This window comes from Macaca thibetana, chromosome 5 (assembly GCF_024542745.1).
Source record: "Macaca thibetana thibetana isolate TM-01 chromosome 5, ASM2454274v1, whole genome shotgun sequence".
NCBI classification, from domain to species: Eukaryota; Metazoa; Chordata; class Mammalia; order Primates; family Cercopithecidae; genus Macaca; species Macaca thibetana.
Genome location: NC_065582.1, coordinates 67,423,947 through 67,442,518, shown reverse-complemented (window position 1 = coordinate 67,442,518; position 18,572 = coordinate 67,423,947). Strand labels below are relative to the sequence as shown.

The following is an 18,572-nucleotide window of genomic DNA, read 5'->3' as shown; positions in this document are numbered from 1 at the left end:
GTGGTTGACTGAAGTTGGAACACTAACACTACCATTTATTTATTTTTAGGAAGGAAGATTGTTATTTATATTTCTTGAACATTTGCTCTGGAAACTGGTCTGAAATGCTCTACTTTTTCTTAGGCTGCCTTCTCATCTGACTTAGGGGAAGTGGAAAAAGAAGAAAAACATTGCACTTAGCTTATCTTTCCGGTTTCAGGTCACCTTCCCTACTTCTCGACTCAACACGCACACAAACACTTTTGTTTTGTTATAGAAATAATAAATCCTCAAATATAATTTTACTGTAAAAATAATTCTATTTTTATAGTAAAAGAATTATATGCTAATCTTTTAATCTCTTTCCTCACTCCTTATGCACTTTTCAGTGAGATCTGCTATTAATTTTTTTTTGTATAATCTAGAAGGTTTCTAGGTATATACAAATAACTCTAAATAGCAGAGAGAGAAAGGAAATATGACTGACTGAATGAATGAATATGAATGAATGAGAGGGACAAATACAAAAATAATACCAGGGAAGGGTGAAATTATTGTAGACTGTGTCTGCTCTGGAGGTTTTCATGGGAGAATGGTATTTGACTTTAATTTTGGCATAAGAATTGGAAACAGAGGAAATTAGAAAGGGTAAGAGAGGAAAGGAAGGGTAATGATAATTTGTTGAACATCTTCTGTGTGCTAGATACCAGGTTGTACATATGTTGTTTCACTTAATGCTCAGAGTAGCTTTATAAAGGTAGGTTTTTGTTCTTTTCCTTTTAATTCCCTGTTGGGGAATTGAGGCCCTTAAAGATTAAGTAATTTATAAGGGTTACACAGGTGTTTTTTTTATTTTATTTTTTATTTTTTTTATTTTTTATTTTTTCCTGAAGGGCTGCTTATGCTTCTTTCATGACACCCAAGGGTGTGGGTAGGAATATGTATGAATAGAGGTGAAGTGTCTGTTCCCTTTCCTGTCACCTCGAATTTTTCAGACTTTTTTCTGTTCTAAACACTTCCTTTCTTTGAGAAAAGAACAACAATAGTAACAAGCAGAAAAACATTGAGCAATTGTTTAATCCCTCTGTTTTACTATGAGGGTAGGGGGGCATGATATAATGAAAAGACTACAATTCATTGGAAACAACTAGTTGAAAAGAACCTCAGTGAATAGATCTGAGTGAAAGAAAAAGGAAGTTTATATAATATCACTTTGTTTCTTACTGCCAGCGAGCAGGGAATAATCGACTTTGCATCAGGAGTTTGCAACAAAAAAATGTTGATCCAAGTGATGCTTGAAGTGGTAGAAAGATTAGGAAGACTGTTTTTTAAATGCAGGCCATCTGCTTTACCTCAATTCTGACTATTGTTCTTATTGCATTTTTTTCATTTAATAAACAGTTATTTATTGGAAAAAAAAAAGAAAAGACTATAATTCCTGGCTTGTTTAATACTAAAAGCATATTTTCTCAGCAAATGCCTGTTGCCATTCTGAAGGGCTCATATAACAACCTACAGTTGACACAATGATTTATAGTAAAAATTTAAACAAAATGACTTTAAACTTCAGATATAATGGCATATCATCAAAATAACTTTTCAAAATATTTTTTCTAGAATTTTTTTTTTTTTTAAATGGTAAATCATAGCACTTACTACATCAAAGCTATTACCATCAGTCTAAGCTGCCCTGGGAATTGTATTTTATGTTGATTCTCAGTGATTGCTTTATCTATAATACATAATTGTTTAAAAGTTAAGGACTTAATATGATGTTAATAAAGGGTTATACAGGTTAAGTTGCTTTATATAACTTTCTCATAATTTAGAAGTAATACTTTTGAAAAGGATAAGTAAGAGCAAATTTATTATCAAAACAATGTTTTCCTGTGTTTTGCCTTTTGTATATTCATGAACTAGATTTTTTGAGAATATGAATTTTACAAGTAACTATATACTTTCATTGAAAAAAAATAAATTTAGAATATCATTTACTATAGCATATTCAATGACATTCATCATAACTTACTGTCTTACTCATTACAGCAAAATATCTAGTTACAGGTGGCCTATTTAATATGGCTTTATACTAAATTCCAATGTCTTTTACTTAAAGCATACCTTTAAAAAGCAGAAGGTTTTTTTAAAGCAGAGATTTTAAAAATCATTACTTTTCTTCCTTTACAAGTAGCTATAGCTTGTTTCAGGAAATAACTTGGGAATGAACTTGTGTATGAGATGAGTTTTTGGCCCAATAAAGGTGAATTTGTTTCAGAATATTGAGAAACATGAATTTTCTTCTCCCAGAACATCTTTACATAATGTTTAATAACTAAAACAGTACGAAGAAGTGATAAAGTAAACAGAAAGGAAAGCAGGCATACTTGAAACATTGCTTTAATGGATCCGATTGGAATTTATGCTTTTCTGGATAATGAATGATGAAGAGGAAGAAAGCTGGATAAAGTATAATCAACCTCTGGTTTTAAAATTCCAAGTATTAAATTGTAAGAGGACACATTACCATGTAGAAGTAAATCCTATTATTTCTGATTTTTTTCCTCCCAACAGCTACCATTTTGTCCTGTGGATGGATTATTTACCTCACGTATTATAATTCCCGGAATGTTGGTCTTATTTTAACACTAGTTCTTAACAGATTATACAAGCATGGCTATATCCATATTGGTAAGTTTGAGTTAACACTGACTTTTTTTCTTCCTTATAATCTTGAGATGTTGTCTTACCATTTTCTGTTGCTATAACTGAATACCTGAGACTAGGTCATTTATAAAGAGAAGCAATTTATTTCTTATAGTTCTGGAGGCTGGGAAGTCCAAAGTTGAGGGGCTATCTCTGATGAGGACCTTCTTGCCAGTGGGGACTCTGCAGAGTCTTGAGGTGGCACAGAGTGTTACATGGTGAGGGGACTGAGCTTGCTTGCTCAGGTCTCTTTTTCCTCTTGTAAAGCCACTGATGCCCCAACATCATGGCCTCCTTTAATCCTGAGTACTTCCCAAAGCTCTCATGTCTCAAATACTGTAGTCAGATTTCCCACCCGTCTAACACGTCATTGAGAATTAAGTTTCAACATGACTTTTAGAGTGAACAAACATTCAAACTATAGCAGATGTGTATTATAAATTTATATTTCATGAACAGATAGTAGCATTAGAAGTTTACCTTTGTTTCATGATTGTTAAAATAATCTAACTGGAATTTCTCTCACACAGCACTCCGTGACTTCATGATAATATCCACTTGGTTGTGTCCTTTACTCCATTATTTATTACTTCTTCAAGTGTTTCTATAGTAACTTTTTGACTTTTTTTTTTAACTTATAAAAGATGCTCATTAAAAGAATTTGAAAAACTTGGATATGTATAAAATATGGAAATAGAAATTTCTTGAGAGTCCACCGTTAAAAGAAAGTTTTTAATGTTCAATGTAGTTTTGGTTGTTTTTAAAGTAACCCATACTTTAAAAATATGTAAGTTAGAATCATCTTGTGTGTTTCATTTTATGGCCTGCTTTATTAATTCAATTTTTGACTACTTAAAAGTAGGAAATTTACAGGTAGATAGGAGGAGGGTGTATTAGGAAGCTATGTGCTTTGAAAGCCCGAAACCAATGGGAGAAAGGGGTGGGGAGAGATGACTGGAGAGAACCATGCTAACCTGCCTTACTGAGTACCTCTTAGCCGACATAAAACTTCTTTCAAACATAAATTGTCTTCCATTAATTTGAGGCAATGGCTGGTTCCTGCAGTCACTCAAGTTACTAAAGAAAAATGGTGAATTAGTCACTGCTTTGGGTTTATTTAATGGCTGTGCATAATTAAGGGAATTGTCCATATGAGGCAGTGACTTAAACTAATATCCTCTTCTGATTATTTAGTAGCTTACTTCATAGTGATGATATGTATGGCACTTTTTGTTTTATTGGGGAAAGAATGATGGAAAATCAGTAAGGCTGTAAGGGTATCAGGAAGGAAATGAGAAGAGATGCTTATTGAATAAATTGAGTGCTAATGTTATTTTAAACTTTAAGGCCCCTAATGTCTGTTAAAACAGTTGCATTAACTGCTGTTTTTTCTTTCCTGTGATAGGTTCCTTCTCTTTCTCTGTTCTTTCTGGAAAAGTCATGGTTCGTGAAATCTATTACATTACAGAAGACATGTCTATTAGGTAACAAAATTAAAACATTAAAAAGGACCCATGTTAAACATACTTTAAAAATATTGTTAAAATGTTTTATGATATTTTATTTAATGTGACTTGCTTCTTCAAATAAAACTAAATCAAATTTTTTTTCCAGCAAATCATACTTGGTAAATTGATGTTTTAAAATATTTTGTCAGTGGATTAATTTAGCAGAATATAAAAATAGCAGTTTATAGAAATGAATACTTTCATTTCTAGATGAGAAAGTGAACCTTCAAATTGCCTGATCATTTTATATCATAGAGTTCATAGTAGTCATTTGTTATATACAGCAAGGTTTAGAGATATTGGTAGCTGTCATCCATTAGCTCCTTATTAGAGATAATACGTTTGTAGAATTGTTTCGCATTTGTTAGAAACTAATTTTATTTGAAGAAGGAAACACAAATATGAATATAATAAGGATATGATTGAAATGTTCCTTCTTCTTTAAGTCTTGAAAGAAAAGCCTACTCTGTTTTTGTGATTTTCTTAAAATTTGTGACTTAGGTAGAGTTCAAAAGTTTTGAATTAATTGAGAGGTGCTAGAGTTTGGTGATGCTCACACCTCACTTAGAACTATAGGAGACTTCTATGCTAGTCTACAATTATTTCCAAATCAAAAGTGAAAAATGAAAAGCTAAGAGACTGTAAGTCCATCCCTTTGGGGCATGATAGGTTATTTTTGAGAAATGAAGGAACATCCTTAAAAGTTTCCCTTTTGTGTGCTAACATCCCTCTTTCAAGATTTGGCTTATTGTTATATAATTCTTTTCCCTCTCTCTTGTAGACCTAGGTATCTAATTTTTTATTTAAAAAAATATCATTTGAAAAGGAAAACATTTCTGTTAGCACTTCATTTTCCTGTGACCATTAGAAGAATATTATATTTCAAAACATGTTGTATATGATAAATATATACAATTTTTATTTGTCAAAAATCTTTAGCTATGCAAAGTCTTTTCCTTTTTTAACTAGAAGATCATGAAACATACTTTATAAGTCTTTGTTCACGAAAAGATGTGTGTTTACGTATGCCAATGTTCTTTAGAGGATTTCCTGTATTTCCTTATTCATTATCAATTGCCTGCCTTTTGGAATAACTAAGAAATGAATTAAGTACATTATTACTTAAATTCTAATTTTGTAATTTCCCTTTCTTAGAATTCAAGATGGATTTATCATTTTTCGGTGGTGGAAAATGTATAACCCAAAACAGAAGCAACATGGTGAGTTTTCCTTTTTTTGTGTGTTTAAAATGTTCAATCATATAATCAGGATTTTATGAAAACTAATTAAAATTAGATATGACCAGTTAGAAAAGTTTCATTTTTAGGCTGGGTGTGGTGGCTCATATCTGTAATCCCAGCACTTTGGGAGGCTGAGGCGGGTGGATCACCTGAGGTCAGGAGTTCGAGACCAGCCTGGCCAACATGATGAAACCCCGTCTCTACTAAAAATATAAAAAATTAGCTGGGTGTGGTGGCGTGCACCTGTAATCCCAGCTATTCAGGAGGCTGAGACAGGAGAATTGCTTGAACCCAGGAGGCGGATGTTGCAGTGAGCCAAGATCATGCCACTGCACTCCAACCTGGGCAACAAGAGCGAAACTCGTCTCCAAAAAAAAAAAAAAAAAAAGAAAAAAGTTTAATTTTTAAAAATGAGTAAATGAGTGAAGAGAATTATTATTAACTTTTAGTAGCATTAGCTGTGATTTAAATGAGAGGTATATACTCTTCAGTAAGGTGTCACATTTTACCAAAATTAATAATTTGAATTATTTGCAAAAATATATATAAAATACAAAATACTCCAAACAAAGGTAAATTTTAAAACAACAAATTAAAAGTACACTACCACTCATATTTTAAAAATAAACCAAGGAGAATGAATCAGCAACATTCACTTTCACTTCAGAGTATCTTTCACATAGTAATACTTTTATGAGTAATTTACTTGTTAAACAATTTTTCAGGTAAATACTTTTACTTCTACTCCAGTGTAGGATTTTTCTCTTATTACTTCTTAGGATAATTGAGAAAGAAATGATAAAGGCCTAATCCTTCAAAAAACAAATATTTAGAAGATGTAATTTTCCTAATATTTTACCATAGTTCTTTGGCCCATGTTCCCTCCTATTTCCTCAGATTTATCACATGACTAACAGCTAAAATAATCCCTAAACTGTTATATCAAGCACTTCATCACCTTTACTTGCTGTAGTTTAAATCCTGAAAATGGACTAGGAAACACACTAGTATTTTAATGTGTATGAAGTATTCCGGCACTTGATAGTAACAAACCCAGTTTTAAACACATTAAACTCTGTCATTTGCTAGTGGGAAACCTTTCCTCAGTAATCATCCTTGATCTCTCCTCAGGCCGCTAGGGTCAAATATCTAGCAGCTTACTCAGCATCTCTAATTTTATGTGTGACAGGTTTCTTACTCTTGAAATATCCAACCAAACACCTGATCTTCCCACCCAGACCTACCCCACAGTATTTTCCATCTTATCAACAGCAACTCTATCTTTTCTACTGCTCAGGCCAAAAATTTTGACTGCTGTCTTTTGTGTCCCAGAGGTCATCATCAAATCCTGTCAGCTTTCCTTTCATCCTACATCCAGAATCCAACTACTTCTCCCCACACTGGCCCAAGCCACCATCATCATCTACCTGTTTTATCACATAATCTCCTAACTAGTCTTCCTGCTTCGGTGCACTTGTTCCTCAACCTGCTGTTAAGACACTGGCCAGATCTTTTAAAAATGTAAGATCATTTTATTTCTCTCTCTTCCCAAATTTTCCCGTGGCTTCCCATCTCACTCAGAACAACACCGAGGTCTTGTAAGTGACCTGTAGAATCCTACATACTTCCTCTACATAGCCCATAAAATCCTGTGTTCCTATAAATATTCTATAAAATTCCTTCTACCTCCTGACCATCTTATCTTCCACCCCACTCCAAATAAACTGGCCTGTTGGTGTTGGTGATGAAACTGCAGCAGAGCTACCATGAAATGTTGGCCTCTGGATATTCACAGTATTCATTCCCTTATTTGCTTGGTGGTTCTGTTTATCTATCAATGAAGCTTTTCCTGAGTACTTTTGTAAAGCAGCGCCCTCCCCCACAAACTAGCACTCTCTGTTCCACTAACCTTGCTTTTATTTTCTTCAATGCTGTATTTTCCTCGTGTACTCCTTGATGCTATATATATATATTTATTTGCTTATTAATGGAGTCTACCTGACTTGAATGAAGCAAGCTCTTTAAGGGGTGGGACTTGTTTTATTCTCTATTGTATACTTGGTGTCTAGAAAAATGCTTAGTACGTGGAAGAACTCATTTGTATAAAAGAGTAACAGAGAATCTTTCTACCAGTCATACTTCTAAGTAAAACAAAACATTGAGAAACATACCTTATAGAATGCTTGAAAACCTAACATGTGGAGGCATAATAAATCTAAAATAGCATATGTTTCTAATCCCAGATAGACCCATACAAGTAGAAAGTAATTCTTATGAGATTCTTCAAGGTTATAAACAACCCAATCAGAATTTACCAGGAAACTCTTTTAAATTATTTGTTTTCAAATTTACATAAGCAATAGTTTACTAATATACCTGAATACAAATGTCCTGATTAATAGGCATATGCTTTAAAGGCTAGTTGATGAGCTGCAGAAGCAGCAGTGGGGGAGATTAAGAGCCTGGACCTGCCCCTAATTGGATCAGCAGTGATGAATAAACAAATGGTGACTGTATGAAAATTAAAACAGGATTACTCTCAAATCCATCTCTAACTTGCTGGGCATGTACAACAGATTCTGTCCTTTCAATATAACAGCTATGATATGATATGCCTTCATTAATTGGAGACACCAAGGCATAAAGAGGAAGGTATTAATTTCTGAATGTATGTTGACAACACTGATAAACACTAAATACTGAATACTAAAATATTGTAAGATCCCCCTCAACATTCCTTATCCTATTTTTCAGCTTTTATTCTCCCATTATTATCTCATTATTATTTTATTATTTATTTTCACCTCTGCAACCAGAATGTATCCTTCGGCATTAGTGAAGAATTTTTCCTATGTTCACTGCCCTATCTCTGGTGCCTAAAACAGTGACTAGTACATAGAAGATGTTGAATAAACAATTGTTAAATTATTAAATAAAAATAATAAATAGGTTTAAAAATTTTAAGTAAGATTGAACAAAATGCCTAAATCACTCTTTTCCTTCCAAAAATCACCTTAGAAAAGTATTGAACAAATAGCAAGTCTGTAATCATTTAAAAAGCACCTTCTGAGGCAAGGCATGTTGGCTCATGCCTGTAATCCCAGTGCTTTGGGAGGCTGAAGTGGGAGGATCGCTTGAGCCAGGAGTTTGATACCAGCTTATACAATATAGCAAGACCATGTCTCTACAAAAATTTTTAAAAATGAGCTGGGTGTGGTGGTATATGCCAGTAGGCTTAGCTACCTGGCCTGTGATGGGAACATGCCTCAGGCTAAGTTACAGTAAGCTATGATCACACCACTGCACTCCAACCTGGGTGGCAGAGGAAGACCTTTTCTCTAAAAAATAAATAAATAAATAAATAAAAGTGCCACTTAGTCTTATATTTTAAAAGAGAAACATTTAGCTTAGTTCACATCCCACCTTTGTTTGTTATCTTGTTTCAATTTAGTTCACCTGCATTAATAATATTCCAGCCAAAGACCTGTATGATTAAACAGTAAATCAGATCTCCAAGCTTGGGTTGATCTCCATGCTTACATGGTCTGTATTTTCTTCATGGCTTCTGTCCAGGATCTTTTTTGTTAATATTCCTAGCCTTCTGCCATCCTTAGGAGTATTTTATGTGGCAACACTCCTTTCATCCTCTGTACCTGGACCGCAGTATTACACACTTAGATACAAAGAGACAGGTTGCCTAAAAGCATACCCATAGAACAGAAACACGGGGAAAAGGACACATATAGAGGCATATATGTGTACACAGAAAAGGCATGCACATATAGGTACACTTATGTACAGATAAACATTTTCAAAGATGAGTACATACATGCATACACACTCACACAGCCATCCATGCATGCGCACAAGTGCTAGTACACTGACTGTATTCCCTTCACAGAGATAAATGCGCACACAGTGGCTACATGCAAGGTATCCTCCCTGCCCCCCACATACAGACTGAGTACCATTCCAGATCGACGGAGGCATATCCCCAACAGGGAGCATGTCGCCTCACAAACAAGTATCCCTCCAAAAGACAGGCACTTCTTCCAAAAGCATCCATCTCTCATATACACGTGCACGTAGACACACACACACACACACACACACACACACACACACACGCACGCACACACACAGCTTCTTTAAAAAAAAGTAATACATTGAGAATGGCTGCGTTGGATTCTTCAGGAACTGGACAAAGGAGGTAAATAAATAGTAGAAAGGATATAGGATGTGATCCCTGTAACATCATTTACTAATATTGTGACTTAAGGCAAGAATTTTAACCACTCTGAGCCTCATTTTTTTTTAACTGTAAAATGAGGACACCTCTACTTACCTCTAGAATTGCTGTACAAAATACATACTAGTTTTTTTCTCTTTGAAGGTCAAATTCTTCCTAGTCATGTAAATTATATATGTTTTCAAGTTACTCTTTTAAGATAATCTTTCATTTCAGAATGTGATATAATGTTCAGAATAATAATAAAGGCCCAGCTCAGCTCTATTGCACTCTTGCTGTGTTCCAGGTACTGTTCTAGGCACTCTATGCACATAATTTTATTTAATCCTCACAACAACCCTAGCGATTGGAGCCCAGGATTATACAACCAGCAAGAAGTAGATTGGAACCCAGATACTAAACTCTTCACAAAACAAAAGTAAAAGTAAATGCATGTTGTAGAACTGCTTAAGTCTTCTGAACAAACAGCTGATTGAGACTCCTTGTTTTCCAAAGAGAAATTAGAAAGAAGATACGTATTTAATTATGTAATTGGGACACATGCTATTTGTAGTAAAAAAGGCAAGGTGCAGAAGTGCTGCCAAGGCCTTATAATTCTTAGAATCAATACAAAGACAAAACAGTCTACTGACCTTTTAAAAACTGCTCAGGGTTTCCTATTTATGTAATTTATTTAACAAACAAGGTTTAGATGTAACCAGTTTTAAATTACACTAATCGATTATAGTAGGCTAAAACCTCTAAGTAATAAAATAACAGAAAGGGACACGCTTTACCATCATTTTTTCACTTCTTGACATAAGAATTTCTTGTGGTTAAGAAGAAAGCATGACTATTTATTCAGATCCATACTCATTTAAACATTATATCATTGCCTGTTAAGAAGCAACTGGTTTTACAGTTTATTTTCCAAAAGACAGTCTTTATCCAAAAAAAAAAAAGAGTTTTGATGGATATAATTGGTCTTTAGCTGACAATCATATATATAGCAGATCACTAATTTTATAACCTAGGGAATATTTACAAACATCCTGTGGTAAACAAATTAGATGTGTTCTTTTTTTTTTTTTAAAGAGCTGTACTGGACAACTGATAGATCTAAATGTGCTCCTAGCATAGAATTTGGGCACTTGAACACTCCTCCTTTTTCCTAATAGAGAAATTCAAAAACAGTAATAAAAATCTTGGTCCTACCTACAGACAGACTTTGGTCCATATCCTTGGAAGGCTGAATGCACATCTGTCTATTCAGGCATATGCCCCAGTTAGGCTTCTAATTTTTCCACCAAGAAACATCAACTTCCATCTTGGTTAACTGTCAAAGCATATGGATCTGCCCTTAATTGGCAAGAAATACTGACTATAAGGTCTTGTTAGTGGACATAATCTGTTTTAATATTATATATAATGATTGTGTAATCTACTAATCTTGTTAGACTTTATCAAAAGCTTAGTTTGCAGCCTACTCATTCCTCTATCTACTATAGTCTAAATTCTGTCCCTGAGTAATGTTAGACCAATAATGTACTTAAACTAAATTATTTATTCCTGCATTACTATTTGACATTATGTCTTTACTTTTGAAGGGTATGACAGTGAGCATGTTGTTAAGAATGTCATCCTTCATACTAGAGAATTTCCTTTAAAAAAGCACAGGGAAGAAAACTTAATTGACTCTTCACCAATGTTGTGCTCTGCTTGATGAGAATTAAATGCCATACTGTAGGTAAACATTTGAGCAAATTATTAGTAATTGCAAAAGTAATAATTGATAACATCTACCAACCTCTAACATCACTGTAAAATAGAGGTGTGGAATCTTTTTTTCTATTGAAAATCATTGGCACACAAAAAATTTTAAAAAGAACACTCAAGCCAAAAACAATTTAAATATTCTTAAATGTTAAGAAGAATACAGAATATCCAAAAATTATAATATTTCTGCTCTAGATTATGGGCAATTACAGACAGCATACAGAGAGACAGCAATATGCTAATATCTAAAGAGTGACAAAAAGAATTCAAGACTTTGACAGAAATTATGGGGGAAAGTCAGTCAAGGGAAGGCCAGTATTTAAGCTATTTCTATTAACCTGAGGTGTATGAATCTGAAGTAGTGACTACATTTTGCTATGTCCTTTCAAAGAAGCTGAGTTTATGGCACTCCCCTGCCCTCTCCTGAGTTTATTGACTGTGCCTGCCAGGTGTTCAGCGTCCTCCATACGCAGTTTCCAAATCATCCCCTATTACCCCGTTACCTTAAATTTACCACCAAATTGAATTTCTAAACACACCCATTTTCTAACATCAGTGCCATTTGTCTAATCAGTTATTCCATCTGAGTTCGCGTCCCCTCCACATCTGTCTGACATAATCCTACTCACTCATCATCATGCATGCTCCTTGAGGAATAAGGCATTCACAAGAGCCCTCCATCTACCATTCTGCTTCCTGACAAACGGGCAGAACTCTGTTGTCAAACCATGACCCTGTTGGGCCCATACCAAATGGTCTATATCAAAGTTAGAAGTTCTCAGTATTTTTCCTCCATTCATATTCACTGCTTCCTTTCTCCTTTAATTGTAATTGTTCATATGCATCTGCTCCACCAAATTGATTCAAGTAGCACTCATTTCCCTCTTTCTTTTTTTAATCCCCCTCCCATCTTAACACAATAATTAATAAAGTGAATGCCATATAAATACCTGTTAAAGATTTTTATCAAAAACACCTCTTTCATGAAAGACACTTGGGTCAGTTATTCTTGACTTCATACTTGTATTCTGGTGAGGAGCAAGTCATTTTAAGGAGATGTAATATTTCATGATCAAATGAAGTAACTACTTTTCTCAAAAAGAAAAAAAGCTGGGTTGGGTACAGTAGCTCACACTGGTAATCCCAGCACTTTGGAAGGCCTAGGTGGGAGGATTGCTCAAGCCCAGAAGTTTGAGACTAACCTGGGTAGCATAGTGAAACCCTGTTTCTACAAAAAATACAAAAATTAGCCAGACATGGTGACACGTGCCTGTGGTCCCAGGTACTTGGGAGGCTGAGGTGGGAGGATTGCTTGAGCCATGGAGGTTGAGGCTGCAGTGAGCCATGATTGCATCACTGCACACCATGCTGGGGGACAGAGCGAGACCCTGTCTAGAATCAGAGAACTTCTAAAATCAGAAAATTCTAAAGTGGTCAGTGTCATTAGGCTTAGCTTTAAACTGTCAGTTGCCTCTGGATACTGCAGGTGTCTTCATCCTTTCCACAAGCTGCATTCAATATTTATGGTAAGAATTTCCAAGGACTTCTTTGGGCCCCAGTTGACAAGGCTGTTTTATAATACAAGGAGCACTGGACTGGAAGTTAGCAGACCTAGGTTTTTGCTCTGACTCTACAAGTTACAATCACAGGAATTTCTCTTTTTTAATCAGCAAAATGAGAGGTTTTGAAAGTATTAGTTATTTCCAAGTCGATGAGGGGTTTTGAGATCAATCGTTTCCAAGTTTTGTTCTTTGGAACAAAATTCTAGGGTTAATAGCTTGGGATATTAGTTCAAATAGACCGCTTTCTCTACTTTCCAACCTCACTGTCCCCCTACAGCTTTATTTATTCACACAAATATTATAAACACTGAAAATAATTGAGAATAAAATATATAGTGCAAATATACAAAGAGATACATTTTTCTTTCAAAATCATAAACCAGCTATGTAAACAAAAAAATTTTTGTTTCAGCTCCACTGTAATCTTGTTAGAAATATGGCTTATGTTAACTAAATATGTTTTTAAAAAAGAAAAATTTAGACAAAAGAGCAAATCATCTAACAAATAGACTGCAAGATTAATAGAAGTGTGACATGCAGGGGAAAATATGCACCTAAAGTAAATCTCTCTAAGGAATAAACTAGACAGACTTTACAAATGAAATCAAAGGCAGAAATATTGGGCCTGCTGAAAGTAAAGTGAATGTGTCAAAGCCAAGACTGAAAAGAACGTGGCTCTTAGGAATAATTTTAGTCATCTCTGTAGTATAAGTAAGATATCTTCACTTAAATGCCACCTAAAATTATTCTTTAGATAGTTGATAGCAGTTGCTAAGAAAAAAAGTTTGTAGGGCCAGGCGCGGTGGCTCACGCCTGTAATCCCAGCACTTTGGGAGGGTGAGGCGGGCAGATCACCTGATGTCAGGAGCTGGAGACCAGCCTGGACAACATGGTGAAACCCTGTCTCTACTGAAAATACAACAATTAGCCAGGCATGATGGTAGGTGTCTGTAATCCCAGCTCCTTGGGAGGCTGAGGTGGGAGAATTGCTGGAACTTGGGAGGCGGAGGTTGCAGTGAGCGGAGATTGTGCTATTGTACTCCAGCCTGGGCAACAGAGGGAGACTGTGTCTCAAAAAAAAAAAAAAAAAAAAAAAAAAATTCGTAACAGTTGCTAAGAAAAAAGGAAAAATGCTGGTTTAACAACTGGTACTATACAATCACAGTCTAGAGACTCATTAACATACTGCCTTTCTAAACCACACACGAGAAACTGCAAAATGCCCATTTCAAACTCTCTCAGAATACCTTATTGTATGACAAAACTTAGCCTTTGTTCAAACTTATCTAATGAACAACTGCTCTAGCTGTTGGAATACTTTTTCCAGACACGAAATCTTCCCCTAATATTCTGATTTCGTTGTTTCTACAGACTCCAAATACTAGCCCATTTACGCCAGTCTCATCAGGGAGGAGTACATCATATAGTATAGAAGTGGGGAAAGGCTATGTGGGGCAAGGGAATGATAGCAAAATGATAGAAGACTAAATACTAGTGAAGTAATAGTGAAATCTAAAGTAATTTTGGCTGGCTCAAACTTGTAAGTTTAAACCTATTTTCCTGTAGGAATAAAGTTATAAATGACAGTAGATTACTAGGTGAAAAGAAAGGATTTTTCAACCAAGTGATGATAAAATTAGAGTTTTGTAAACTTCATAGTTTTAAAAAACATCTGTTATAAAGTGGAAAACAATTAAATCTCCATAAATGTTTGAATTTGTTTAATAGAGATAAAAATGGATAAAGGTTATAAAAAAGAGATACCAGAAAAAAAAGGTAGTTCTTTCATTTGGTAACAAAAGAAAGCATTGATTGTGGTACCTTTCTTCTGTGGCACTCTTTGGTTGACATGTGATGCATTGTTTTAGATTATTTCCTGAGTAGAAACAAGTGCCTCATCCATCACTTTAAATGGATTCCTTAATTTCTATTGCTATTTCTACTTAATGTAATTATGTCTTTTATTTAAGAGAAGATTGAAGTTCACAGTTCATAAAACCTATGTTTTAGTGTTATGTGTGTTTAAAGAAATAAGTATTTATGAAAAATTGTAGTTTCTGTGATGCAAAAGTTCAAATACCAATATGATACTTAAATAAAGCATCATACTTTAAATATTTTACTGCATGTATTTTGGTATAAAATTATGGCTATATTAGGATAAAAGTGTACTTTTACTCTTTAAATGATACTTTACTATTCTTAGCATAAAAATCTTTAATTTTTTTCAGTATGTAACTGGAATCTAGAAATTAAAGTTGTTTTTAGAATGCTAAATTAAAATATAACAGAAACATCAACTTTTTTCTTTTTTTGTCCAGTGTTTTGTAATTATTTTATTAGTATGCCTCTCTGTATCGTAGAATTCTATTTTAAAATAAATTAAATTACTTTAGCTGTGTAAAAATGTTTGCATAAAAACTTTGAAGTTCTTGAAAAGTTGACTAAAAAATTTTTTTGTAATTGGTGTCTTTAGATCCAAAGGCAGAAACCAGGTTATACATCACAGTCAATGACTTTGAATTTCATGTCTATAATCGTTCGGATCTTTATGGACGCCTTCAAGAGTTGTTTGGTTTGGAGCCAACAATAATTCCACCCAAGAAAGAAGATGATAAAACACGGGAAAATGGAAGGACAAGAACCCAATCGAAAATTGAAAGGTTCAGTGTCATACTTGAATTTTATTAATCTCTAGCATTAAACATTTGTCTTTTACTCATTGAGGCTGTGTACCTAGACAGAGCCCAATGTTGTTTTGCAAATTAAAACTTTTAGTAACATAAATAATTATATAATTATTTGAGAAATTGTGATAATATAGAATATTTAATCTAAAAAAGTCCTGTTCTATTCCCCTGTGCACGAATCCTACTTTTCTCTATATTAATAACTACCGTTATGAATTTAGTTTTTATCCTTTTGAATGTATGTACATAAATGTATACATACATATTTAAGGTGCATGTACAAATACATGATTTTGTTCTGTGTGTTTCTAAACATATATGTTTAGAATATGTGCCTCATATAGTGTGTATTGTTCTGTAATTTGCTTTTTATGCAGCAGTTTGTGTGTAAGCTTGTTCCATATCTGTATATGTAGGTCTGCTTTTAAAAATACATATCTGTGTATGTAGGTCTACCTACAAAATTATTCTAGAACAGGATCAGCAAACTTAGACCTATAGCACAAGTCTAGCCTACTGCCTGTTTTGTATATAGAGTTTTATTGGGACATAGCCACGCATATTTATTTATATATTATCTATCTATTTAGTGAATTGCTGTGAAATTTTCATTTCTTAAAATTTGTATACTTCGTATAGGGCCAGTTTTCTTATTCTTGGCTTATCATTTTCATTTCATTAAGGGAGAATTAATTTGGCACAAGGCATTTGGGCAAGGGAAGGAAGAGGAGTAACTGGATCGTTTTCAGAAGTGCTTAAAACAGTAGACAAACATCAAAGTAACTTGTACCTTTTTTTTTTTTTTTTTTTTGAGACGGAGTCTAGCTCTGTCGCCCAGGCTGGAGTGCAGTGGCCGGATCTCAGCTCACTGAAAGCTCCGCCTCCCGAGTTTACGCCATTCTCCTGCCTCAGTCTCCCGAGTAGCTGGGACTACCGGCGCCCGCCACCTCGCCCGGCTAGTTTTTTTTTTGTATTTTTTAGTAGAGACGGGGTTTCACCGGGTTAGCCAGGATGGTCTCGATCTCCTGACCTCGTGATCCGCCCGTCTCGGCCTCCCAAAGTGCAAGGATTACAGGCTTGAGCCACCGCGCCCGGCCAGTAACTTGTACCTTAATCATTTATGTTTTAGTGACAACTTTGGCTGTCTTAAAAAATGTCGTTTGGTAACATAATGGGCAAAATGGTAGATGTAATGATAGCATATCATCCCTTATTGTTTTGTCATTAAAGCTTGTTATTCTAAAAACATAGTTTTATTATTATAGCTTATCCATCTAAAAGTTGATATGATCGAGTGCTCCAGTAGACAGCTTTAGGACTATTAGTATTCCTTCAGATGATCATTGTTCTGTTTACTGAAGTAGTCATTAGATATATTTGGAAAAGTAAACTGATATTGTGAGGTATGGTATTGTGAGGAAGCGAACTATGTCTTCGGGTGTTTAAGTTTTTCTTATTCATGTCAGTTGTATTTTTTCTTGTTAGAGTTAAAGTAAAAACAGAATCCCAAGACCCCACATCTTCATGGAGATCACTTATTCCAGTCATAAAGGTCAATGTGAGCACAGTAAGTAAATTCTGCTACAATTACTGTTTCATGGGGTAATAACGTACAACTTTTAATTTTTGCAAATATGATTTTAATGTAAGAAAATTAAATAATTTTGTGGAGTTTCTTTTAGTTCTCATTTCTGTAAAGTATAAGTGAAATAATTATTTTAACCTTGATACTGTTTTCTGACAAATTTGTGTTTAAATTTCTTTAAGTACTTAAATATTCTTTTAAGTACTGGTTTAAATTGACCAGTGGAATAATTTAAATAGCACATAGTCCTAAAGTGGAATCATTAAGCTGTTGTTTGAAAATGTTTGTTATTAGTTTAGCTAAAGAAAGAAATATGGCCAGAATAGCATGATGTAATATCTCTTATCGGTTTTTTTTTTTGTTTTTTTTGTGTTTTTTTTTTTTTAAGGGACGTTTGGCCTTTGGAAATCACTACCAGCCACAAACTCTGTGCATCAACTTTGATGATGCTTTCTTAACTTATACTACAAAACCACCTTCAAGTCATCTTGACCAATTCATGCATATTGTGAAAGGAAAGCTTGAAAATGTTCGAGTCATGCTTGTTCCTAGTCCAAGATATGTTGGTCTTCAAAATGATGAGTAAGAAAATCTTATAAAAATAATAAAAAACTTCTTATAGCTAATACAGATACAGCTAGAAACTTGAACATCCTTTTAATTTTTTTGCTACAAGTTGTACAAAAATTAGGTACATTTCTCTATTAAAGCAGTTAACAGCGTAGTCCTTCTTTATGGGATAAATATACTATCCAGTGATAAACTCTAATTTTAAATATTTTTCTGCATGATTATAATTTTTTTATCCGTTTTTCTTTCTAATTGTATTTTGGAAACTTGTTTTGTGCAATTAGCTCCTGTTTGTATGTTAGGAGAGACACATTACAGGTAGGTTTTTGTTTCTAGAAGATATGACTAAAGAGTAAATTGAACAGATTCATTACAGTGGAATACCATTTTGAGTTAGTGAAAGTTGAAAATTGAATTGAAATTACTCTTGGAAAATTTGGTGAAGTTAAGATGGTATAGTTTTGCGACCCACTTGACATTTCTTTAAGTTCCAAACTGTCAGTTTTCCATCTAGCTTTCCAGATTTTTTTTTCCTTCAGTGAAGTAGTTGCTTGTATTTATAAGACTCATTATAGGAATGATGTACACTGGACTCACTCAGTGTGGTGGAATGCTGAGTGAGAGAATGATGGGCTCTTGTGGTTTTTGTGTGTAAAGGATTCTCTGTGGTTGAATTTATGTAATTTAAGTGTTCATATGGAGAGTTTTTAGTACAGTGTCTCAGCTTTTA

General features: G+C 34.2%; 1 protein-coding gene across 8 annotated transcripts in view; it reads left to right on the top strand.

Annotated features, from left to right (window-relative positions):
• The window catches only part of BLTP1 (bridge-like lipid transfer protein family member 1), a 211,409-nt gene that overhangs the window by 17,194 nt on the left and 175,643 nt on the right, over positions 1 to 18,572 (top strand). For all 8 annotated transcript variants that reach the window (XM_050792618.1, XM_050792619.1, XM_050792620.1 and 5 more), the window contains exons 4-9: positions 2,551 to 2,667; positions 4,088 to 4,166; positions 5,346 to 5,410; positions 15,474 to 15,660; positions 17,173 to 17,254; positions 17,661 to 17,854. In XM_050792618.1, coding sequence (XP_050648575.1) covers positions 2,551 to 2,667; positions 4,088 to 4,166; positions 5,346 to 5,410; positions 15,474 to 15,660; positions 17,173 to 17,254; positions 17,661 to 17,854 — 724 coding nt within the window. The remainder of the gene's footprint in view (positions 1 to 2,550; positions 2,668 to 4,087; positions 4,167 to 5,345; positions 5,411 to 15,473; positions 15,661 to 17,172; positions 17,255 to 17,660; positions 17,855 to 18,572) is intronic.